Here is a 26,499-nt window from a genome sequence, read left to right as displayed (position 1 = left end):
AAAGAAAGGAATGTATATAAGCTGTTGAGAGCTTACTAATAGGCAACCTATATACATTTGACCACCGTAAATATAGAAGATGTGAAGCCAGAATCTCAGACTTGAACATGAAAAAGGTGTGAAGTAATTAAAAAACGAAATAATATTCCTTCATGAAAATAGTCAATTCTGGGGCAGGGGTGAGAATCTGATTATAAAAAGCCTAAGAGAAAAACCTGTTCTGAGTAAAAGTTGATAAACATACTTCTTATTGTATACACAAATGACATTTTTGTTTCTAAACTAAAGTGGCACCAACTCTTTGCTTTTGGTCCCAGGTATACTCTGGGACTATTTTTAAGTATGCCTACGATGGAATATTGATGACAAGATATTTTCTCCAGCATCTTTCTCCAGCTCTGCTCCCTATGTTTGACAAAACCAACCATCACTTGGTATTATCAGATTTCTGAATTTTGCCAGTCTCTTAAGTATTAAATGCTATCTCACTGGTCATAACCTGCATTGCCCTGAGTACTAATGAGGCTGAACATCTTTTCATGTGTTTACGTGTCATTCATATTTTTCCTCGTTCGTGAAATGACTTTTGTCTACTTTACTATTGGGTCATTTATCTTTTTTGTAATGGTTCAGAGTTCTTTGCATATATACCAGATACTGGTCTTTTGTTAAGTTATTAGTATTTCTTCTAGTTTATTGCTATTCTTTTCATATTTAATGGTATCTTTTAATAATGAGGATGTTTTCATTTCAGTGTAGTCAAATCAATCTTTTTTTTTAATTAGCCTAAAATGTACTGTTAAAAAGTTTTACCCAGGTCATATAGATATTCTCCTATACTCTCTTCATCCACTGGGTCTTTGTCTTTTATCCACTGGACATTTGTCTTTGTATACATTTTTTTTTCTATATGTACATTATGAGTTAGATATTTACTTTCTTCTTTCTCTTCACTTTGATAACCAATTTTCTCACATCAAAAATTGCCACGGATAGCCTCCCCTGGGTGATCTGCAGTGCTGCCTAAGTCAAGTCCTTAACCGCAGACGTCTTTTTGGCAGACTCTGTTTTGTTCTAAGAGTCTATTTGTCTGTTCCTGTACCAATACAACACTGTCTTAATTACTACACATTTTTGTATATGTTCTAATATCTGGTAAAGTAAGTCTCCCAAATTCTTTTTCTTCTTTTAGAGTGTCTTTTCTATTCTTGGGCCTTTGGTCATCCAAATAAATTTTAGAATCAGTCTACCAAGGTCCTCAAAATATTCTGATATAATTTTAATTGAAATTCCATGAATCTACAGAAAGACTTTGGAAAGATCTGACGACTGTATAATACTGAATTTTGGTATCCATGAACTTGGGTCTTTTTAATGTTGCTAATATAAAAAGGTGACTTTTAAACTGTATTTTCTGTTTGTTGAGGGTTGTAATGGTTAAATTTCTGTCAACTTGACTGGGCTAATAGATACCCAGAAAACTGAGTATATCTGAGGGTTTTCCTGGAAAAGATTAGCATTTAAATTGGTGAACTGAATATGGCAAATGGCCCTCCCCAATGCGAGTGGGCACCATCCAATCAGTTGAGAGCCCCAACAGAATAAAACTGTGGAGGAAGGACAATTGTCTCTCTGCTTGAGCTGAGCCATCCTCTGTTTCTGTCCTCAGGCATTGGACATCAGCACTCCTGGTTCTCCAGCTTTTGCATTTAAGTCAAGGTTTACACCATGAGCATCCCCTCTCCCCAACTGCATTACACCATCAGCTTTCCTCCTTCTCCAGTTTGCAGATGGCGGACTATGGGACTCTTTAACCTCCATAACTGTGTAAGCCAATTCCAGTAACGAATCTCCTCTTATGTATATTTTATACATCCTATTGGTTTTGTTTCTCTGAAGAAACCTGGCTAATATACTGATATATAGAAAGGCAACTCATTTTTGTTTATTGGTCTTCATCTAGCCACCTTGCTAAATGCTATTATTTCTAATAATTTGCCAATAAACTATTGAAGATTCTCCATGTTGACAATCATAGCAGCTATAAATTAATAACAATTTGATTTTTCTTTTTTTATCCTTATATTATTTTCTTTTTGTTATTGTTCTAGGCTGATTTAGAATCTCCAGTATGATGATAAATGAAAGAGATTTTAAAGGGAATGCTTCTAACATTTCACCATTAAAAGTGATGTCTTCTATAAGTTTTTGTTAGTCTTCATGAAGTTAAGAAAGTTTCCCTCTATTTCTATTCTAAGAGTGTCTAATATGGATACTGAATTATATCAAATGTTTTTCTGCCTTTATTGAGATAATTATTGCTTTTTTCTTATTCAAAAACTAGGATGAATGACACTTTAACATTTCTGATTGAGTTTTGGGTAACTCCTTAGTCAAGATGTATTTCCTTTCCCATATATTGATGGTTTGCTAATATTTTATCTAGAATTTCTGCATCTATGTTCATAAAGAGATTGGGTTTTTGACTCCTTTCTCATACCATTCTTTGGTGATTTTTGGAATCAAAATTATGCCAACTGGAGAGTTCACATTTTTTTCCTTTTCTCTGGAACAGTTTGTGTAATATATGGAATGATCTGTTATTTTTTATTTCTTTTAAGTCAGCCTTACTAAATTATAGTTTTCCTAAGAATTTGTCCATTTTATTAGACTTCACAGTCTTATTATTTATAATCTCTACAAGACTCATATTTTTATTCCTAATATTGTTTCTTTGTACTTAGCCAAAGATTTGTCCATTTTATTAGACTTTACAAAGAAACAACTTTTATCTTTACAATCATACCTCAAAAGTACTGTGGGCTTGGTTCTAGACCACCGCAATAAGCGAATACTGCAATAAAGTGAGTTGTAATCTTTTGCTGGTAGAGGATCTTGCCTTCAGATTGTAAAAAAATGCAACATCTGTGAAGCGCAAGAAAGTGAAGTACAATAATATGAGATATGTATGTACTGATCCTGTCTACTTTATTTTCATTTTCTATTTATTTGATTTCTACCCTTATCTTTATTCTCTCTTTTCTTCCACTTTCTTTAAATTTATTCTATTATTTTACATAGCTCACTAATTTTCAATCTTACTAGTTTTCTTTTATAAGCATTTAGGCTATGGATTGCCTTTGAAGTTCCATTTTTGCTATATCCCACACAGTTTGATCTGTGGCATTTTCGTAACATTCAAAGTACTTTAAACTTCCATTATGATATTTTTGACCTAGCTATTGAGAAGTAGAGTTTTAAGTTTCCAAATATATGCTGATTAAAAATTATTTTTTTATTATTAACTTCTAAATTAATTGCACCAAGGTCAGAGAACTGGTCTGTACCACACTGATTCTTTGAAATTTTAAGTATTTATAACTCATAGACAAAAGATTAATGTCCCTAAGATATAAAAAACTCCTATCAATCAATAAGAAAAAAGATCAACCTAATTTTTAACAGACAAGAAAAAACGAACAGTCAATATACAGGAAAGGAAGTTCAAATGGCTCATTAACACATGAAAAGATTCCCAACTTCATTCATAATAAAATATGGATCAAAAGGTACTTTTTTAAAACCTTATCAGACTGTTTGTACTCACTTCGGCAGCACATACACTAAAACTAACCTATCAGACTGGCAAAGATTTAAAAAAAAAATTGACTTGGTGAGGATATGAGGAAATGGGCAGTTACACATTGCTGGTGAGAATGTAAATTGGTAATAGCTTTGGTTAGCAACTCTGACAGCTATCAAAATTACCAGTGCATATATGCTTTTATTAAGCAAGTTCATTTCTAGGAATCTACTTTACAGATATTCACTCATATACAATATAATCTACATAGAAGGACATTCATTGTAGAACTCCTTATAGTAGCAAAAGATTAGAAATGGTCATCGGTAAGGTACTAGTCAAATCATTACAACCATGCAATGGAATACTAATAAGAATCCATTTTTAAAAAGGAATGAAAACATTCTTTAATATACCATATAGAAATATGTTAAGTGAAAATGTCAAGGTGAAGAGTGCTACCACCATTTATGTAAAAAACACAGAAACTGTTATTAAATGCATATACACACACGTTGTGTGGGACTGTATATGTACACACAAGGATAATCAAAAAACTTATAAAACTCATTAGTTCTAAAGGGAAATCTGGCTGGCTGGAGAACAGGAATGAGACTTTTACCATGTAACTTTTAAACTATACAGTATCTGTTGAAAAAATATTGTAAATGTTTTAATGAATTTGATTAAATAAGGCTGCTTCTTCATGGAAATGCCTACCTGCAACTAGAGGGACCATGAAACATGAATGAAGTTCTGTTATGGTGATAGGATCATTCCCTTTAGTTTAAATTTTAACCACAACATAAAACTATTTGTGAAGTACATGACCTAAAAACCTACTTTTTTCAATTTCAAGTCTCCCAGTAGACTGCATAAATCCAATCCCATTATCCGCTACACACTGATACAGCCCAGAGTCTTCCATGGTAACACCAGTGATTTTCAATCCATTTCCTCCAGTTAGATGTCGTGGGGAAGGATGAATAGGCTGTGCATTGTGAAACCAGGTACAGTTGGGGGATGGGTTCCCACGAACCTCACAAGTAAATTGAACTGTGGCGCCCAGAGACACTGTCTGATCCTGCAGTCCTTTAGAAATGGAGGCATGTTCTGAAAACAAAATATATAAATTATCACGTGAGTCATATAAAATCTTCTCTCTACCAGTAACTAGTTAAAATCAACTTGTATTATTTATTCACATTCTCCCATCTGCTGTGGTCAAGAAAAATTTAGAAATGTATTTTAACTTCCCTCTAATAGGATAAACCATATGTTACTAATATGTCTTAGCATTAGTTTCAGGTGACTTGTTTGAAATAAAGTAATAGTTTCCCTGGATTTTACATTAAACAAGAGCCAAAACAGAAGAATGCTTATTCAGAAGTTAAATTCTTTTTATAGTCAATTCTGTTTTGAGGGTAGGTATATAATGGGCAAAAGAACGTCCTTTAATATCCATCAAATGAGTTTTTACCTAGACAAAGTAAATCATTTATCGACATTTGTAACACATGCCCAAATTAAAAGATTATGCATATTAATCTACTCCTAATGATCATTAAATTTTAAAGCCCACTTGCCACACATTTACATTAATTCCAGGGTTGCAATTAAACACGTGCGGGTTTACAAAAACTATTAATTATGAAACCACTTACTACCTATTTTTTTCTGGTTTTCACAAAAACCTGTTTTGAGAAAGGAAAACATTTTCTGCTGCTACACATGACAATGAGATAGGTAGCTGGAAGAAAAAAAAGGAACAGCTTGGAGAGAAAGAGAATATATATAATTGTGGGTGAAAGTAATGCAAATTGTATTAGCTAGATATAGTGAAATCATTCCAAAAGGAGAAATAAAATGAAATCAATTTCTTTTTGAGATGACTTTTTCTAGTCAGTACTCTGGCTTAGTTGCTCCTGCTGGATGCTACACTAACTAACACAGCCCAGAATCCTCCAACCTACTGAATTCCAGTCTTTTCTGCATGCCATTAAGAAGGAACGACAAGCTCTGTACTATGTCACCAGGCTGAGGTGAGGGTCCCAAGAACGTCCCAAGTGAAATGTTCTGAGACACCTAGAAATACTGCCTAATTCAGCAGTCCTTTAAGAAAATGAAGCTTGTCCTGTCTGCCGGTGTAGATATTTCTAGATAGTCCTTACTTCATTTCTAGTTCACAAACATTCCATTCAAACATCAGTTAGACCAGAAAAATGGCCTGACTTCAAAAAAAACGTATTAAGTAACATCTTACCAAGTACATTAACCATGTAAGTCACATGTTTTATGTCTCCAGACTTGCTTCCCACCACACAAGAATAGTTTCCAGAGTCCACTGGGTCAATACTATCTGTGGTAAGATGAGAATACAACCTCCGCCAATTGCTTCCCACCAGAGCATCGTGACCATCCTTCAGCCAATGCACTTGAGAAGCTGGGACCCCACTCACCACACACTCCAGGGTTACAGGGCTCTGAGAAAGAACAGCTAATGCCTGGAAAAGGGTGGGGTGAAGGATGTGCAAGTCATCTGAAGAAGGGCCTGGAAAAAGAAAACAAAAAATTACTAAGCATTCATGTCCGATCTCTTCCTTAGCAAATCTGTGAGCTTTCTCACCTTCCCATTTATTGTTCTTTATACTACAAGGGCCTTTTTGGTAGCTAAATCATTCTTAGTTGAGAATTAAAATTAAAAGAGTTTGTGATCCTTTAGGCTACTTCTAAATTAGCAGTTTAGAAAAGTAGAAATCTCAACAAGAACAAGAACTTCTATTTCATTGAGCTTTGGCGATTGGTTCTACCTCAGCTCAACTACCATAATCTAAAAATCAGCTATGACTTATCAACCTGAAAGAGAAGAGATATCTATTTTTCATAATTCACAGTTAGCCATCAACTTGCTCATCACTGATATAGTTATATTTTCTCTAAAATTTCTTTTTATTTGAGCAAAGGGTAAAGTTTTCCATATGTATTCTTCTCTGTCATCTTGACCAAAATTCTCCTCTAAACAATCACTACATTTTAAAAAATACGCACAGTACTATTCTATAATACGTGTATGTATTTAATTTTTATAATACTTTCTTATGATAACAAAAGGATCTAAAAGAAAAATGAACTCTCATTTCTCAACTTTATTATGAAGAATGCTTCTGAGGATTCTTCCTAGTTAGCCTTATTCTCTTCAATACTTACGACTCACAAGGAGCTTTCGGCCAATGGGTTCAACTTTTAATTCACGTGTGACAGGATTAAAGGCTGCGCATTTATATGATCCCTTGTCCTCTAAGGATACATTCAAAATCTGAAGATTTCCTGATGGAAGGATTAAATAATTCTCTGAGGAAGGAAGAGAAGGCAGTTAGGACTCTCTCTTTATGAAGGACACCAATTAAGACTAATCGAGGTTCATATTTATGCTTTAAATTTAGGCATAAGACTAGCAGCAGAAAAGCAACCAGGGAAAATCATTAAATGAAGGAAAGGGAAAGTCAAGGCATAAAAAGTCAACACTACTAGAATAACAAAATCAAGCCAATCAAAAACATTTGACAACAGATCACAGGTTGAGAACTTTGAAATGTTCTCAATGACCAGAGCTAACACCTTGGGCAAACCTACACCTACAGCACTGATCACCCAATATTCAATCATGTCTATTCATTCATTTTTTTCCTCAACAAATATATATTCAGTGCCTATTTTCTACAGATGGTCCAGGCACAAGTGATACAGCAATGAAGACAGTAAAAAAGGGCCTTGCACTCATGCAGTTGACATTCCAGTGCAAGGAATGGAAGTGGCAGAGAAAAAGGTAAATAATAAGCCAGCAAACAAAAATATGTATGACACAATGCTATGCGGGGCGGGGGGCGGGGAGCTTAATACAGTGACAGTGGGCAGAGAGCAACAGGGCATATTATTTTAGAAAGGGCCCTGAGGGAGGTCTTCTCAGAGAAAAAACTGTCTTGGTAGGGACCTGAATAAGTTGAGGGAGTGAGCCCTGCGTGTGTGTGGAACGTAATTATTTCAATAATGTAACCACTTGTTCTAGTCCCTTCCCCTTGACTCCTGAGAGTGGAGACAAGGTATCTAATGTATTTTTGTATCAGCAGTCCCCAGCAACACAGAGCTTAATAGTAGGTTGTTTAAAGAACATTTGACCTGTGGGCGCCACTGGCTTTTCATAAAAACCCTCACCTGTGGAATGTCTCAGCCACTTTCCTCGGATTTTATAGCGCACCTCAGCTTTGGGGTTACTATGTGGTACCTTGCAGCCAATGAAACCAGTACTTTTTTCTTCTGCTGTAATAACATGCTTTGTTGATGAATCGAAATCACCAAGAACTAAAATAAATAAGTAAATAGATAAGTAAATAAATGTAAATTTGAACTCTCTTTCCCAAAGGAAATTTTAAAACTAGAAGCAACATCTGCAATGTGGCCATTTGTGGCAGCTAATCCAGTTCATAGGGAAGCATGATCTCTGTATCTCAGAAGGTAGTGGGGGTAGGGGTAGAGATGCATGGTAGAGGGCTGGAGCTAGTCAGTACACCCTTTCCCAGAAGGGTATTAAAAAAATCAAACTGCTCTTAAAATATCAGGCAGAACTATAAAGCCTAATTGTTTCTACTCTGTCAAGATAAAACCTTTCGATTCAGTCCCTCATCAAAACTTTCCCTACGCTTCACCATTCTGTTTGTAGCTACTCATATTGCAATAAAATAGTTTATGGGAACGAACCTAGGACATCGAAAAACAAAGCCATATATCATTTGAATTATCTGAATGTACTAACTCGGTCTCAAATCGTCTCAGTGTAAGTTTACGACAGTTGGAGCCTGCAAGGAAAGAAGGGTTATCTCCAATACTGAAAATGTCCAGCAGCTTGCCGCTAGGAATTCAGCCCTCCGATTGTGTGTCTTGGAGCTGTCCATGGGTCACAGCTCTACAAAAACATTTACTCTTCTCAGTTATGACAAACTCACTACTCCTGGGGAATCCAGATTCGTTCTGTAAATAGGGGTGCCCTTACAAAGACGTTTTCCATTACTGGAAGCCATCACCGTTTGAAAGGCAGATGGCTCAAACTCACTAAGAAAATCACGCGTTCCAGATTTTGCCTAAGTTCGATACTCAACATTCTTTTCTTGACAGTCGGTTATTATTTTCCTGTTTCTTTAGCCTGGTTTCAATTAAATAAATTAAAATCACTCAGTAATCAAGGCAAATAAAACAATTAGATGTGCAAGAAAGATAAAGAACTATATAAAATAACTGAGTGTCAAAGCAGACAATAGCTGTTTTGTTGCTGCTCATATTAGGACTTTTAACTACTCACAAAGAAATTCAGAATCACATTAGAAAACTGTGCTAACCATGTGAAAAAAAAAAACACTTCCCTACTCTCATTACAGATGAAGGCACTAGGCGAGGCTCGCAGAGGTTCAGGTGCCTTCCCCAAGTTACACACACAGCAAGAGTCAAGGCTGGGATGAGAACTCTTGTGCGCCTTCCTCCAAAACCCATGCTCTTCCCAGTATTCAAAAATGCAAGTACAAGCAGTAATTTCAGGAAAGACCATAAATAACAGGGACAAAATCACACTCACCTGCAGTGGATATCGTCGCAGGGCTACTCACCACTGCGCCGACGCTGTTGTTGGCAACGCACTGATAGTGACCCGATAGCGAGGGGTTAAGAGAAAGAATAGTCAAAGTCCCCTGATGAATCTTAATCTGTTCCAAGTTTCTATCCAATCGCTTTCCATTATGTAACCATGTGATATGAGTGGTCACAGGTTTAGCAGAACAATGTAGATCGACAGGCCCACCAAGTTTCTGGACGGCAGACAGTGGCTCAGAAATAAAATAAGGGGCCAAGTCTACAAGGGAACAATTCCCGTGTGCAAAAGGCAGGGAGAACGGGCAAGAAGGAGAAAGAGAAAGAAGAGTATATTAAATACATGTCATCTGAATCTATGTAAATAATGGCCATCTCTTACTTTATATGTTATGGTTCTTAATGCTTGTAAAAGTTCTAGGAAGTCTTATAAGCCCATGTTTAAAAGAAAAAGGCAACATGTTAACGTGGGACTTAATAATTAGGGTAGAACCAATCAAACAAAATACCAAAATAAATGAGAAATGGCAAACCGCTCTTTTAACGAAGTTAAGTTTTAAGAAATGAAAGTTAAGAATCTGAAAAAGTGGAGATGACTTTCAAAATAAAAAGAATTCTCTCCCATTTTACCAACGGGATCTGACCTTAAGAGCAAGTTATTTTATAAATAAGACTATGGTACTTCTTTACTACTTCCCTATAATATAAAATAATGTTAACTTTTAAGAAAGCAGAAATAAAATGTTAGGAAGCCACAATGAACTACAAAGTCTATCCTTTTTTGGATATAAGGCTAAATAGGGTATCCATTTTACTATTTTTATTTGGTGTTTGGAATCATTTCATTTGTTATGTCTATTCCTCCAGGAACTTGCACTTAAGTATCAAAACAGAGCCCCCTCCTCCACCCTGAAAAGAAGGCAGAGGACAGGAATGCTGTTAATATGGCAGAATAAAATACTTTTTAAAAATACATTTTTAATTTTTTAAAATCAATAAATTACTGAACCTACTTTTACAGGATATTTTATCAGAAATGAAGATTAAGGGAAGTGCCTCTCTTGACCAAATCTGAGGCTGTTATTTAGCAAAACAAAAAGAGAAATAAAACCACTAAATCAAATTTTCCCTTACTAAATGTAAGTTATACTGTATTTTTAAGAGAAAATAAATATTACTTAATGAATAAATATCACTGTATTTGCATATACTTACCTGTAAATCTATTATATATTAAACATATACACACATCTATAATAAAAAAACATGCATGTGGCCCGTGGATTAGGTTCAGGCTTATATACACATTTAACAACAAAACATTTAAACTTTTTGGTAACCCAAAGCGTTAGATAATAAATTAGGCAAGGTCAGGAGAGACCTGAGGTTTGAACCAAGTTCTCTCACTCCAAGCTGATTATAAAATTTCTCTTTAGTAGTATACAGTCAGCATTTTATTCCTGTGATGATTTCCAAATTCAGGAATTTGAAACATACCCTCTTTGAAAAAAAATCACAATCAGGCAATACTGTTAAGGCAACAAAAGGAATCAAGGACAATGATGAGAAGGCCTGCTAATGCCCAAGAAGCCCTACTAAGAGATTCTGAGTTAATCAAAGTTTAAAAATCATTCCAATGGTCAAACAAATCTTATAAATGTCTTTAGAAACCATTACTACTGGCAGGATCGTTAAGTTGACAGTTGCTTCTTATAAGATTAAGGTGAGAAAAAGCTTCAGCTAAAACACTACCATTCTTCTACACTTACCTGAACTCACAGAAGAGCACAGAATCGAAAGAGTAGCATAGAGCAGTGTCTGTAAGGCTCCAGGATCTGGATGCATAGCGCCAGATTACAGAAGCGGGCAGGGCAGACTTCCAGAGCAAAATCCAGGCCTTGGCTCACTAAAAGACATTCAAAGAAAAGAAAAGAAAATCTAAACCAGAAAGACAGTTGACCTCTTTAATCTAAGTAGCCAGTAGAGTTGTGAGCATGATGGCTGCCATCTATGCAGAAAGCTTTGTATAGAGTGTGTCAAATACAAGGCACTTAATGATCCGCATCTTCCCAATTCACAAACTAATCTCTAGACACTAAATTACAGTTAGAAGTTTTGCTCATTCCTCTAAGGTATTAACATATCTCTTTTTACATTTGTATTACAAATGAATACATTTAACAGCCTGTAGTGTATTTGTTTGTACATCTCACAAGCATCTACGACACAACACAAAATGAATTCTTTCTCTAGTCCTTAAAACAGAAACAATAACAAAAACAACAAAATAATAGCTAACATTTATACAGTGCTTAGTATGTCCCAGACACTATTTCAGTGCTTTCAATATATTAACTTCATCTTCACAACAACCCTATGAGATAGGATCTACTGGTTTCCTTCCCCTTTTTCAGATGGGGGACTCAGGCTCATGGACTGGTCAAACAGAGAATACCAAGTGCAACACTGTGTTGGGACGGAGCTTGGCATGTCTGCAGAACATCCAAAGACCACTGTGGTGAGAGCAGGATGAGCCATAAAACGAGCACAGAGGAAAGCTGGGCCAGATCCTATCCAGCTTCGAAAGCCATGGTAAGGACTTTGCAGTTGGGTGAAAAGGTGAAAGGGATTAAGAAGTTCAAATTGCTCATTATAAAAACAGTCGTGAGGATGTAAAGTAAGCATAGGGAATATAGTCAATAATATCCTAATAACTATGTTTGGTATCAGATGGGTACTAGACTTAACGGGGTGATCACTTCGTAAAGTATATAAATGTCTAATCACTATGTTGTACACCTAAAACTAATAGAATATTGTATGTCAACTGCAATTGAAAAATAAATTTTAGAAAAGATTTTTGAATTTATTCTCAGTGCAAAAGCAAGTCCTCAGAAGACTTAGAGAGGGGAGTGATGGAATCTTACTTACGCTTTAAAAAGATCACTGGCTGGTGGGGACGACCACCCAGGAATGGAAGAGAGAGGCCAAGTAGAGGGGATGTAATCACTCAAGAGAGAGATGAGCATGTGGTGGGTTAGACCAGTGAGTCAACTGAGGAGGTGGTAAAAAGTAATTGGATTCAGAACATATTCTAAAGCTTGAACCAACAAAATTTGCTGAAAGCTTGGATGTAGATTGTGAGATAAGATGTGTTAAGGATAACTTAGTTTTTGGTGTAACAATAAACAATAGCTCTATTTACTGAAATGGGAAAGACTGGAGAGAGGAAGACATTAAAGAGAGGGTTAGTCAATAGTGCTTTTTTAGCCAAGTAATTCTGAGATAGTCATTAAGCATCCAAGTACTACTGCGGCATCAACCATTGCATGTGGGAGTCTAAAGCTGTGGGGCAAAGTCAGGGCTGAAAATGCAGATGCTAGATCGACTACAGCCATGATGGCGCTGCATGAGCTCTCTAAGGAAAATGAGAGGATAAGAGAGACCAGGTAGGAGCCTTAGGACACTCCAATCTTTGGAGACTGAATATGGGAGAAAGAAGGAGCAATGGAGACTAAGAAGTCATTGATGAAATTGGAAGAAATCCAGGGAGAAAAGTGGAAAATATTTCTAGAGGTCATTAACTCTCTCAAACACTGCTGAGAAGTACAGTAGGATGAGACGCCATGGGAAAGGCATAATGGAGATCACTGGTGATATTGATAAGAGTGGTTTCAATGGAGAAGGGATGAAAGACTAATGGTGGGTTCACAATAGAACGGGAAGGGAGAAAACGAAGAAAGCAGGCCCAGAAAACTCCTTAAGAATTTTGCTATACAAGGGCAGCAGAAAAATAGGGAGAACTGCTGGAGATGAACGGTCGTCAAGGGAAGGTTTGCTTTTGTGTTTTGTTTTGTTTTTTTAATATAGAGATGGTATAGCAATTTAGCAAAGCTAAAAATGTTTCACACATGGTAAGGATGTGGGTAAAATCACTATGATATATTGTTAGTGGACATATAACTGGTAAATTCCTTTTGAAAGGAAAATCATTCATTCAAACAACAAATATTTACTTAATGCATATTATATGCTAGGTACTATTCTAGGAGCTGGGAATAGGGCAATTAAAAAACACATAAATAAAAATAAGTAAAAGAAAAAAATGTATACCTTACATTCCAGTAGGAGAAATGAACAATAAACAAGATGAATAAGTGAAATTAATGCCCATCCCATTCTCCAGATATGGTTCGTTCTTCCTCCTCTGTGCTCCCTCTACACCTTGGACACCCATCACCACTGCATTCATCACTCTGTTCTGCAATTTATCTGGTTACACAACTCTGTCCCCGCTGAAGGCAAGAGTGACATCATATTCAACTATGTAAATTCTAACACCTAGCGGAAAATAGGTACCCAATAGATGTTTCTTAACACGAAAGGAAGACCTTAATATAAACCAATTCCTAGAAATCCCTTGAGTAGTATTTAATAAAAACTGTCATCTCATCCACATTCGGTGTAACCTAACTGTATTTTTTATGCCTTCATTGATTCATTTGTATGCATGATTTTTAAAATCAAAAATATAAGTGCCTACTTTATGCCAGGCTCTATGCTAGTCTCAGGACCCAAAGACTGTGCATTATGCCTGCAAATTTTCCCCACATTCCTGCTTTGGCCAGCGCTGGACATCGAATCAGTGACTATGGAATGCAACAAAATGTAATGACAGAGCTACATTAATAACATTTCAGAAATGAGAAGTGTATATGCATATTCATTTATGTAGAGAAAGGTTAATTTAACCACTGATAAAACTGGGTAGTAATAGAAAGTAAAGCACCTATGTATGGCTCTGAATAAGGCAATTAATATCCCCTCGGATCTGCTTACTTCTCTATGCCAGGTACTCCAAAATCTACAAGTAGCAAATTCAACTTTATTTTGATCACAGACTATCAGTTCATGGGCTGCCTTTTCGATTTTTTCTTGCTGACCTCTTTTTAAAAAATGAGAGAGGATATTTTGGTACCACTCACTGGAGGAAGGGGCCAGCTGTGTGAAAACTTTTTTTGGTTTATTTGAATTCTCACTTGGTTCAAGGGTAAGAACTGACACACCACCACTAAGCAGTCAAAGCAAAGTAAACATTCAAATAACTTGTTAACAGGAGCCACTTTCCTGAGAGAATGAGGACAAGGAGGAGTTTCTTCCTTTCGCCAAATCTTTCCTCAACTATTTATTTATTGAAAAGCAGTGAAACAAATTCCTGAGTCAACTTTAACCTTAGCACATCTATTGAGTTACTTTACAGCTGTCCTTTAAAATTTCACAGCTCATTATTGCTACCTAAGTATTAACACACACAAATATCCTTTATTAATTCTATCTTTCTATTCGGTTACTCATTACGTGCTGTCAGTTTATTTCGGAGGTTAGAAAAAACTTACGACCATAACAGTCAATTACTAAATATTTACTGACTTGGCTTATATTTATCTATGGCAAGCTCGCTCAGTTTGTTAGAGAACTGTGATAATGAGCAAAGCCCTGGGTTTTATTGCTATATGGATCAGGGAGCTTGAAATTATATTTAACCACCACCACTAGCAACCCAGGTCCAACCTCCCAAATAAACATCATTGACCACAAGGAAGGTTAGGCAATGTATAAATCAGGGTACATCCAGTAGCACTACTGGAAAATTGTACAATGCTATGTCATTTTTAAAAGTACTATCTTTGTCAAAAAAGGAAACTCAGTATTAGTGTTAATGCTATTTGACTAGTAAGTTGTTGGAAAACATATATTTTAACACACATATTTTTAACACCTATATATAAATTATATAAAATGTATATATAATAATAGCTCTGTTTACTGAAATGGGGGATTAAGTATGTGTACATTTTATATATTTATAATTTATATATATATAAGTATATATGTCCTGCATTGTTCTAGCAAATGAACGGTTTGTTCGGCCAAGTTCCACCACAACTGAACGAGACTCCTACTGATTTCTTACACACAGATCTATGGCCCTAACCTGTACGTCGCCTTTCTTACATTACCTTGTCAAAGGAGACAACAGCCATAATTTCCTCTGATAAAAGTTGTTATCCCATCCTCATCTTATCCTCTTTTCTGATCTGGAACCAGTGGCCAGCAAAGACCAGGTCCCTGGTTAGAGGACACCAGCCCACTCCACAGCTCATCCCTTTGGCACATCGCTTGCCAAAGGCTGTCGGACCTCTGTTCTAGCACACAGAATGTTCAAATATTCTCATGCAAAAATTAAAAACAAAATTCTCATTTAAATCATGTCAGATGGGATAGAATTCTGGTTTAAATTACAATGTCGTTATTTAGACTTCAGTGTTTTTCTCACTTAGAATTTTCTTTAAAGCACCCAACATGGTTAACATAATGCTAGCCAATATTTTAAACGACATATTCAAGTTTTTTTTCACATATTCTACAACGAATGTTACTTTTAAAAGTAGAAAATTGTTAACAAGAGGTTTGGTCAAGTACTGCCAAAAAAATATTCAGCCTAGAAAATGTGGAATACATAAATACGAAAATGTGGAATACGTAAGTACACAAAAGAAAGTAAACGTGACAACTCCACCATCTAAAGATAACACACCAATATTTTGATGCATTTCTTCCTAATCCTTTCCAGACATGTGTATATTTACATAACTGAGATCATAACATATATGCAATAGTTTTTAATTACACTTTATTCATTTATCTAAGGATCATTTTTACTTTCCAAAATTATTCATAATTTTTAGCAGCTATAAATACTTATTGAATGGATGTACTTTAATTTACTTAGCCATTCTCTTTTGATTAGGCTATTTTTTTTAATAAATGTGTGTGTATATATATATGCATATATACATATGTCATTTTTAAAAGTACTATCTTATATATATATATACTATATATATATATGCATACTTTTTTTTTTCAGATAATGCTGCTATCTTTGTCCATAAATCTTTAACCACTCTAATTATGTCTTTGGGATAGATTTTTTTTTTTTTAGGATAGATTTTTTAAAGTGGAGTTATTGGGTGAAGAAGTACAAACATTTTTAAGAATCTAAATATACTGTCAAATTGTTTTCCGAAAAGATGGCTATTATACAAACCTATCCCCAATAACCACCACCAGCACAATGTGGGGTGACTCTCACCAACATATGGTTTAGATCCTTACACTGTGCTAAGCAAAGAACAGATATAAAACAGGAATTTGAGCAATTAATTAAAATATTTGATAGGGCATAAATCAATAGTCGGTTCATGTATCAAGGATTTTTCTAACAATATTCTAAATTTACATAAAAGTAACTGCAAAAAGAATGAAAGAATGGACACTTGAGGCGACATTTATCAAACCTTGTCAATGTGAACATGCAATTGCAAAAAATACTATGGATACTAAAATCTCTGCTTTTCACCCAAAACTTACTGTAAGGTAGGATAAGATGTCACTGTTATACTGTGTGATTTTCATTTATAACATGTATTTCTTTAAAAAAAAATTTTTTTTTGTATGCAAAAACTGCTTCAGACATTTTTGGCAATATTTGCTGGCATTCAAAATAGTAAATTACCATTCATTTCAAAACTTTATTTTCCCTTCCCTAATGCTTTTCTTGTCCATAAAGCACATATATACCTCCACTTCCCTAAACTACTGAAAGTAGTAAAATAACTCAAGGGGTTGGATTCAAATTGGTTCCATCTTGCCTTACTGTTGGACTTTGGCGAAGACCTGATTCCCTGTGTGAAAAAACAAAACTGTTAAAGCTTATCCAACTCACTGGTCTCAGAAGAAACTAACATGACCATGAGGAAGTTCTTCTACCTCCATATCTTCAGAGGAAGTTAAGAGTCAACATAGTTCTATTATTTTCACTGCAGTTCTGAGTGGCTGATTTAAGTGTCTGAGATGCTTAGTGATCACTTCATGTCCAAGAATGTAACTGGTAATACAGCCTCTCCAGGAAAAAGACTATGGTACAAAAGAACAGAAACAAAATAGAACGGCTAAGTATAGCTCCCCTTTAAACCTACAAATCAACGGACAACTCTTTCCTCCACACTGTAAAACTCTTTGGAGGGTTCTCCACTTTCACAGGCCATGAGTCCTGCCTGAAGTTCCTCAAGAATAGCTGGCATTTTGTAAATTATAGGGCTTTTTTTCAGCCTTCCCTTCACATTTACACAAAAGGCAATTTGTCTTATAAATAATACTGTACTTTTATGCCATCCCAGGCTCAGGGGCATTTCTGTTGGCAAAGGGAAGCTAAAGGTAATAAGAGAGGAAATATTTCTTTAGCATTTACTTAACTTATTGTTCAGGTGGTGAACTTAATGCTTTTATAACCCCTTTTCAACATGCTGCCAGAATAATCCTTTGGGAAAAGTCTTTCCTGAATTTCTAGATTTGATTCCTTTGTTTTTGAAGTAATGTCTTTGCTTTATCAAGGATGATCAAAATTGTCCCTCTGAATTATCCCCTCCTTAAACCCTATATCAAACTTTCCTAACTTTTTTTTTTTTTTTACAGTTAGGGAATAACTGTGATTAATTTGTGAACAAAAACTTGGCTTTGGGGTTAGCATTTTTCTTCAAAATAAAAAATTCTTTAGTTTTTTTTTTTTAAGGCATTGTACTCTACATGAAACGATAATCTCCCTTCTAAAAAAAAAAACCTGATTCTTACTTTGAAATAATCTATTTCAAGACATGCTATTTCTCAGCTGTTGAGAAAAGAATATGAGTTTTCTGCAGTAACTAAAGAAAAAATAAAGCATGTCTACTTAAAAATTTTTGATTAAGTACTGATTAATTTAGTATAACTTCAATTAGGGAAATCAAACATACACTTCTTTAACCCACTGAACTACCTTAACTTTAATCACATTTAACGTTAAAGCGCCTGTCAAAGTTTTCTTCATTATGAATTTTTGAATCCTTCAGCTTAGAAGTTAACATCATTTCCTGCAGACTTCTCCAATAAACCTACTTTTTTCTAGGAAATATTCACTCAATCAATTAACTTCATACATGGGGCATTAACACTGGGCAAGATGCTACGACGGGCACAAAGATAAGGAAGATGAGGAAGCCATAATTCCTGAACTCAAGGGACTGCAGCCTGAGGAATGACAGCGTGAACATAATTAACTTCGGAATTTAAAAAAAAGGTGTCATAAATGCAATGAGAGGGTAAAAAGTATTAAAAGAGTTCAAAGCAGAGGAATTCATCCTTTATTCCACAAACTGTACTTAGTGCATGCCTACCATGTGTCAGGCACTGTGCTTTCCTGGGAACTCGGCCACGAATAAATCAGACAGGACATCTGCCTTCCTGAGGTTTATAGTCAGGTGAGGGAAGGCGACATTCAAACACAGCTTTATCTAACAGAACGACTAAACCTTTTATAAGGGCTCCTGCAAAGTGATTCCACTTTTTGGATGGCTTCTTTTTATTCAGTATAACAACTTCAATCAGACACTAAAAAGTGGTGCTTGAATATTACAGCTTCGGGCAAAGATACTCCCACCAGTTTACATGACACCATGGTTTCTGGTCAGAAAATAGCACATGAAGAATTTGAATGGCACGCTATACTTGAATGAACCCAAAACACAGCGCTTTGTGTAGAGATGCCAAGTGAGAGGGAGGACAGTGAGTATTTAATCTTCTGTCTAGGGTGAGTGTGCGCCATTTTCATTGGTTGTAGAGCAGGGGTCCCCAACCCCTGGACCTGGGGCTGGTACCATTCCAAAGCCTGTTAGGAACCGAGCTGCATGGTTCCTAAGCGAAGCTTCATCTGTACTTGCAGCCACTCCCCAGCACTAGCATCACTGCCTCGGGCATTATATTCTGAAGATTGCCAGTCCCTGGTGCCAAAAAGGTTGGGGACCACTGTTGTAGAACACTCCCATATTTAGCCTTTATTTTGCTGTCCTGTAACTTCGTTTTTATGAGCAACGTGAATGCAAGGCAACTATGTGCCTTAAAAGGACTTCCTGTCTGAAAATTGATTTCCTGCCTCTCTACCACCTTCCAAGGACTTCCTTACCAGCCCTCTGTCAGCAACCACCGCCCTCAAGTCTTCTTTCTTTTGCTAAGCACAATAAACTCATTGCAATATATTTAAGAACAAACTGCATTTATTTACTTTCAAAATATTGTTTATCACCTATACAAATTTGTTTTTACTGCTTAGTTGATTTATTTTTCTGTGAAACTGTTTAGCAATCTTATATTGGAACAGAATACGACATGACTTTTTTCCATCACAGTCAATGGAAATGGATTTTGCTAAGAGGCAATGCTTTTAGAAAATAAAGGTTTTCAGCAACTGAAAACAAGAGTCACTTAACCTGGACTTAGAGGGCTGAAGACTTCTCAGAGGAAACAACAATTAGGTGAATCAGATGGATAAGTCTGGGGGCAGGGTGGAGGGAAGAATGAAAAGCAAGGGGAGGGGAGTATTCCAAGCAGAAGGAATAGCATGTGTGCAGAATTAAAGGTAGAGAGAGCAAGGAAGTATGGCTGAAGAGTACAGTTGAAACAGGAGGATAGTAAGTAATGAGAGATAAGGCCACAAGGGTGAGTGGAAGCCTAAGCATAAAGAACAGTATAAATCAGGTTACAAGATTTGGCTTTCATCCTCAGAGGGGAGTATTAATGGCTTTTAAGCAGGCAAAGAACAAGATCAGACTTGTGCTTTTAAAAAATCATTTATACTAAATTTGGAGAATGGCTGAAGAGAGAAAGAGAGGTTAGAAGTCTGTGGTGAAGGAGGATGGGGACCTATATCTAGAGAAATAGCAGGGGATACATTTAAAAGAGTAAAAATATTTTTTAAGACATAGACATATTTCCGTGTCTTAAAAAAAAGACATTTAAGGTGCAGAATTGATAGGATTTGAATAGTGAATGATTTGCATTGGGAAAGAACAGACGTCTTTGGGATCTATTATTTGTCCACTTCTCTGTCTCCCCTTTGCTTTGGCCATAAATAAAGGAATTAAGGCTGTTGTCCAGATTTCTGAATTGGATGAGTGAGTGAATGACATGCATTTACTAAGATAGGAAATACATGAGAAGCAGCAGGTTTTTCTGTGGTTTGTTGTTGCTGTTTTGAGGGTGGCAAGGAATGGAGAGAATGTATCTTAAGGTGTGGAGCTAATGAGTTGGGTTGAACATAAGTGGAACCGTAAGAAAGACATCTAGTAGGCAAGCAAAAAAAAGCCTGCATTGCTTAAGAAAGACTTGGGAGGCGACAGCAGACAGATGGTACTGACATTCCCTATTGACAAGGGTGCCTCAGGCTGACTCCTAAAAAAAACACATTTGAAGGGGTAGCAATTCCTCACTCAAAATAATTCCTGTTGTCAATACTACCAAACAATTTTTTAAGAATTTAAACACAAAAGGAAAAGATAAAAAAAAAAAAAAAAAGATATTCCAGAGATGGAATCAAACACTCAAAATTTTTTAAAGAGTTTAAAATGTCATTGAATTTCACACTCATATATCTTTCAAAGGTACTACAGTTTAGGGTAGTCAGACACATTCCTTAACTGTTGACTCCTTCATGATCTCTAAGGCCTTTGATCAGTGACAGTCTTCACGCTGTCCACATGGGGTCTTGAAAAATGAGAGGAACAGCTGGCATCCATCCTTCAGTGATTCTACTGGAGGAGTGGGTAGGAGTAGGAGGAGGGTGAGGAAAGGAGAAGCAAAGAAAGTGCTATCATAAATCCAGCTGCAACAAATATACCATCCAAAAGTTAGCATGTTAATCTGCGGGTGGAGAGTGATATTCCTGGTTCTTTCGGAAACTAAAGAATCCCTTAAAGCAGTCATGTGCAACTGACAGCGATGCATTCTCTGACCTGCCACATAGCTGGGAGGCAGGAAGAAGAACATATAAATCTAACAGAAGTAGAGCTGCAGGACATCAAACACCCAGGTCCACGTCAATAACCTGGAGCACTCTCTTCTTACCAGAATTCAGACCCCTAAGTTATGAAATGCAGCTCTTCACAGTACCCACTTCATAAAAAAAACACTGACAACTCCTTTAAAACCCTCTTAAAAAACGTTGACAACTACAGACTTCAAGGCCCTTCCCCCCACTTCTCTGGAGTCTCAATCGGGTCAGCCAAGCATACAAACTGATCCTGCTGCCTGCAAAAGCACTTCGCTTTACTGTGGAGCGTCAAAAGTAGAGAAGAAAATGGAAGTGACTGGGAGTTATGGCACCAAAAAGGCCAAATGAGCAGAGAAATAATCAACTCCACATGAGCCACTTCAGCTCCGACACAATGAAAAGGGCCTAGGACTAACCCCAGGAACGGTCACTGAGATCAAGGGTCACAAGCAGAAAAAGGCAACGGTGAGGGGCTGCCAGCTGCAATAGGACTCAATGTGTTCCTAATTACGCACCAAAAGAGAAGGGGTCTGGGCTAGAGCGGAGCTAGGTTCAACTCACAGTATTTGTATGTTTAACAAAAAAGTCAAGTGGTCCTGTTCCACTCTCTTTCAGGGAGACTATTTCCTCCTGCTTCTAGAGCACAGGAAATCAAGAATTGTGGAGATGAGATAATTCTGGCACCTACAGGGAGTCATACAGGAGCATTACATTACAAATATTTAAAAGCATGGCTACACACAAACAGTGAAATTCTGAAAAGTGATTTGGGAGCAATTATTAAAAAGACAAAATACGGCAAGTTTCAAGGGGATTACTTTGCAAGCAGCATAGACTCAACACTTGCCACAAGTCCAACACTCAATAGATTTTCCAGTTTGTCATTGGAATTGGTTTCATGGGAAAAAATAAAAGAGTTATGGTAACCACAAAACAAATGCTCAAAGTAATTTTTTGTTTGCTAAGAAATAACTAAACTTGGACATATAAAGATCCAGATACACATTTGGCTAAACTTAAACTATAGATAATTTTATTTTTTTTGATGGAGAGTGAAAAGGAGGAATTTTTGAAAAAGAGCTCTAGATAAGTGTTAGGTAATAAAATTAATAGAGTTGTTAATAAGTCCTGTGCTTTGCTTAGACCTTACCAAATGAAACACATTTTCCCTGGCAGTTACAAAAGACTCACCCTCATGAGGTTTGGTTTAGATTTCATTTTAAGAACAAGGAAATAAAATCTCAGGGAGAAACTCATTTTCATGTAATATATTCTAATGTATACAGCCAAATATTTAGGAGAAACCAAAGTAAGAAAAAATTAGAAATCTAAGAAAAAAGTCTCTGCTGCAAATAAACTTGAATCGATGTTGGTTGCCCGGGACCCCCTCCCGCCACCCATCACATTGACTTTTATATTATGCTACCTGCTAAGCTGTAAGTTTCCTAGAGACCTGGAACATAATGATACTAGTTTCCAAGTATCGTATTCCATCTTTAAACTTGGCTGCATAAAATAACTGAAGGAGTCAAGATTTCCTAAGAGCCCCTGCTTTGCTCAAACTAATGATTAGGTCAGACACAGCTTTGAGGCTGCTGTAGCACCAAAGGAGAGTGGCCAGGCATTGATAATGGGACTCTAAGCACATTCATTAGTTGACATATAAATCAATCACAGATTATTATATTGTCAGTACGTAATCACCACAAATGGACTGATAAGTTTAAAGATAGGTTAAAAATACACATTAGCTTGCATGAAGAAAATTTGCACCCCAGAAAACTTTGATAGGCAGTTAAAATCAAAGAAATGACAAAGATATAACGTCCTGATGAACTAGAAAACAGAAAAACACATCAATTAAGATCATGATACCTATGTAAACACAGCACAACATAGCACGAAGTTTTAGTCTAATTGGGAGAGCCTGAGAAGCAGTTGCAGCCTCAGGTCCAGCCTGTCTCTCAGAAATGAAGCAAAGCTGACTGGAACAATTCTGCTGGGAGGCATATGTATAAAACGACAGCTGCTGTGTTGTAATGTTACACTGGACCACAGTAAATAGGATGGCCAAAAAATAATAATAATCATTCAAGGACACACTGATCCAGGAGACACACACACATATACACAATACATACATACGCTATGGCAGGGGTCCCCAACTCCTGAGCTGCGGACTGGTACTGGTCCATGGCCTGTGGAACTAGGCCACATAGCAAGAGGTGAGCAGCGGGAGAACAAAGAAAGCTTCATCTGTATTTGCAGCTGCTTCCCAGCGCCTAGCATCACCGCCTCAGGTCCACCTCAGATCATCAGGCATTAGATTCTCATAGGAGTGCCCGTCCCTGGTGCCAAAAAGGTTGGGGACCACTGCACTATGGAAAAACTACAGCAGCAAATAGATCCAGTCTAGAAGAGGTTCATTAATTCCACTGATGTTCCTCTGTGCAAAACTTCTCTGAAAATCCTTTGTTAATTATTTTCAGTGTCGATGTATAAACCAGGCATAAAAATCATTTTCTTATGTTCTAATCACACTTGATTTTTAACCCCACATAGTCTTAACTCTGTTATCACCCAATTTATTCATTAATGGCTGTTTTGAAAAAATCGAGAACAACACAGTTTTTTTAAAGTCCCATAACCAGTAAAGATAATCCTAAAAGAACTCCAGACTTCCTGGCACAATAACAGCAATGTCAGATTAACCATAGAGCTTCCCAAGGTGACAGACTTCTTGAAAGACACAACTCTCATTTAGATATATTAAGTTCTGATAGATTTCTTAATTTTTCATATTACACTATACTCATGTTTCCTATGCACACAACACTAACCATGCATTTGCAGAATCCATTTTTATAAGCCGATACGTCTATATACCCTTGTAGCCAGACACTCTTTAAGGGCTTGTCATCACTGGCTTCTATATACAGCATTAGAGGATTTTGTTTTGTTTTGGGGTGAGATTTAGAAGAGAGCTGTAACTTTATTTTTCACATAATGTCATATGATTAATTTGGGTCTTAGAATTATAAGAATGCTGTGGGTGGGATTTTTGTTTGCTTAATTCTCCAACATCTCTTCATTCAACCCATTTTCTGAGACAGATTATGAGTGGAGCTGGACTCTGCTGCCTAATAACACAAAAAGCTGTTTCTCATGCATTTATAAAACAGAAATGTATTGAGAACTTATATTGACGGTAGCTATGGGCAAAACAGATGGGTGAGAACATAAAGTAAAATAAGAAAATAGAGACCTTGATGTCATGTTGTAAGTTTCTGACGTCTTTAACTCTTGGATTACATATATATAATAAACTTTAAACATGTTTTGAGATATAAAAAAGTTTCGCAAAGTGACAGGGATTCTAATTTTTAAAATAAATATGTTTAAAAATATTGTAAGATACTTAATACATATTTAAAATTAAATATATTTTTTAGGTTTAATAATTGATAGTCTAAATTCTTTTTCCTAGAGAACGTCATCTAGAACATTTACTAACTTAGTATGGCTTACATTCTGTCTGCAAGGGGGAAAAAACTCTATAATCTCTTCCAACCTTAGAATTCTTGTACATTTAAACACATTGTACAGTGCTGTGTTTAAATGGAGAAAAAAAAACAAAACAAAACACTTAAAAGCTTGTATGCACCTCTTACCCTAGGTTTTGCCTCATCTTTGGCAGACTCCAAAAATGACAGCACTAATGGGGGGAGGCAGCAAAGATATCCAAAATCAATAAAATTTCAGCTCTAAAAATTAAGTCAAAAGCATATAGTTCAGCACTTAAGTTTGCAAGCAAAAAGAGTGTTTGTGTTCACTCAAAAAAAAAAACAAAAAACAAAAACAGCCTAGTCGAAAAGAAAAAAAAATAGGAGACTAAGTTTACAATTTCATTGTAAGAACTTGGAGAGGAGGCCCCTTTACTTTATATTCAGGCACAGAAATTAGAGAAATTTCCCTAGCGAACTTTCTTGCTTTGTGAAAGTGTCATCTGCCATTTTACAGTCAAATTATCTGTAAGGTACTCACAGAATCCTGGAAACACTGTTAAAAATACATTAAAACAACGGAAATGATAGGTCTTCTCATGAAAACTCAATATCATTTTAAAAAACAAAACAAAAACAAAACATTTCTTATGAAGAATACAGCGACACCAATTTGAAAACTAGGTATCAGGCTTTCTGAGAATTAATGTTTAAAACACTTCATAACTGCACATAATCATCCCCCTTTCCTCTCCCTAGCTTCCCTGCCAACATAAGTGAAAACACCTTAAAGGTCCAGGTGGCAAGTGTGGCTATCCCAAAACATCAGATATTATTTTGTTTATCTGAATTATATTCTTTGCTCGAACAGACTCAGGGTACAAATAAAACACATACTACTAATTAAAATAACCAATGGCAGTACTAATAAAATAACTAAAAAGCACTTTCACATAGAGACTCTTTAGGTGCTCGCCTCCTGACCTCAGTACATGGAACAATGAGAGTGCACTTAAACTACGTGAGGCGTTTCCATTTCTGCTGGAGAAAGATGAAAGGCCAACTTAAATCTATGGCAGAGAGAAAAACCCTTCTTGATAGGGATGTATCATAAATCTTACGGATGGAGAAACATCTAGCATGAGAAACAGCAAAGCAGCCGTACCCCAATATCGATAATTGTATATTGGTTACTTACGAAATTTTATCTATAGCAACGATTCCTAGACTTTTGGATTTCAATCACCAATAATATTTTAAAATGAAGCAAAAGACCCGCAGAGCCCATGCAAGATTGCAAACAATTTTCCAAGTATGAATATTAATAACAAAAATGAAGAACTGCCATCTACTATCATTGTTTCATTAGAACAGAACAAAACAGTAGGCAGAGAATAATTTCATTAGAAATTTAGCTTTAGGAAACAATCACTGCATGCCTTTTGGTTGTTTTTGTGTTTTTTTTCTCATTTTACTCCAGACAAATATAAAATCTTCATTATAAACCACACTGTTTTGAAGATCAATGTTGAAAAACAACTAAAGACTTAAGTCTTTACTGTCTTAAATCAGATTATAACAGCTCAATACCAACATTTGGTTATAAAATAGGCTAAATCATGTACACCCTAATGGAGCATTAAACACAGATATCCCATGGCTGTTCATCCTGAATATCAACCAACAAATCTCCCTAAAGCATCTTTTACTCTTCTTGGTATTAATGGGTTTCTGCCACTCAAAAAGACCCAAGTGGACCCAGAGTGCCATCCCTACTCCTCTCACAAACATTCCCTTCCCAAAGAGGCCAAACTTTGAGACCTTGCTGGGAAAATGGTATTTCAGAGGCATGAATC

At 36.2% G+C, this 26,499-nt stretch overlaps 1 protein-coding gene across 10 annotated transcripts in view; it reads right to left on the bottom strand.

Moving 5' to 3' along the window:
• CDON (cell adhesion associated, oncogene regulated) overlaps positions 1-26,499 on the bottom strand; it is a 92,566-nt gene that overhangs the window by 45,939 nt on the left and 20,128 nt on the right. For all 10 annotated transcript variants that reach the window (XR_002782063.1, XR_002782062.1, XR_002782061.1 and 7 more), the window contains exons 2-7: positions 10,987-11,123; positions 9,207-9,479; positions 7,796-7,942; positions 6,791-6,934; positions 5,847-6,134; positions 4,427-4,696 (exon numbers count right to left, since the gene is read on the bottom strand). Coding sequence is in view for 6 of the 10 variants with exons in the window: in XM_023534710.1 (XP_023390478.1) it covers positions 4,427-4,696; positions 5,847-6,134; positions 6,791-6,934; positions 7,796-7,942; positions 9,207-9,479; positions 10,987-11,062 (1,198 nt within the window). In the remaining 4 variants the exon portion in view is untranslated. The remainder of the gene's footprint in view (positions 1-4,426; positions 4,697-5,846; positions 6,135-6,790; positions 6,935-7,795; positions 7,943-9,206; positions 9,480-10,986; positions 11,124-26,499) is intronic.

The sequence above is a fragment of the Pteropus vampyrus genome, unplaced genomic scaffold (assembly GCF_000151845.1).
Source record: "Pteropus vampyrus isolate Shadow unplaced genomic scaffold, Pvam_2.0 Scaffold130, whole genome shotgun sequence".
Taxonomy (NCBI): Eukaryota; Metazoa; Chordata; class Mammalia; order Chiroptera; family Pteropodidae; genus Pteropus; species Pteropus vampyrus.
This window is presented reverse-complemented; position numbering and strand designations above follow the sequence as displayed.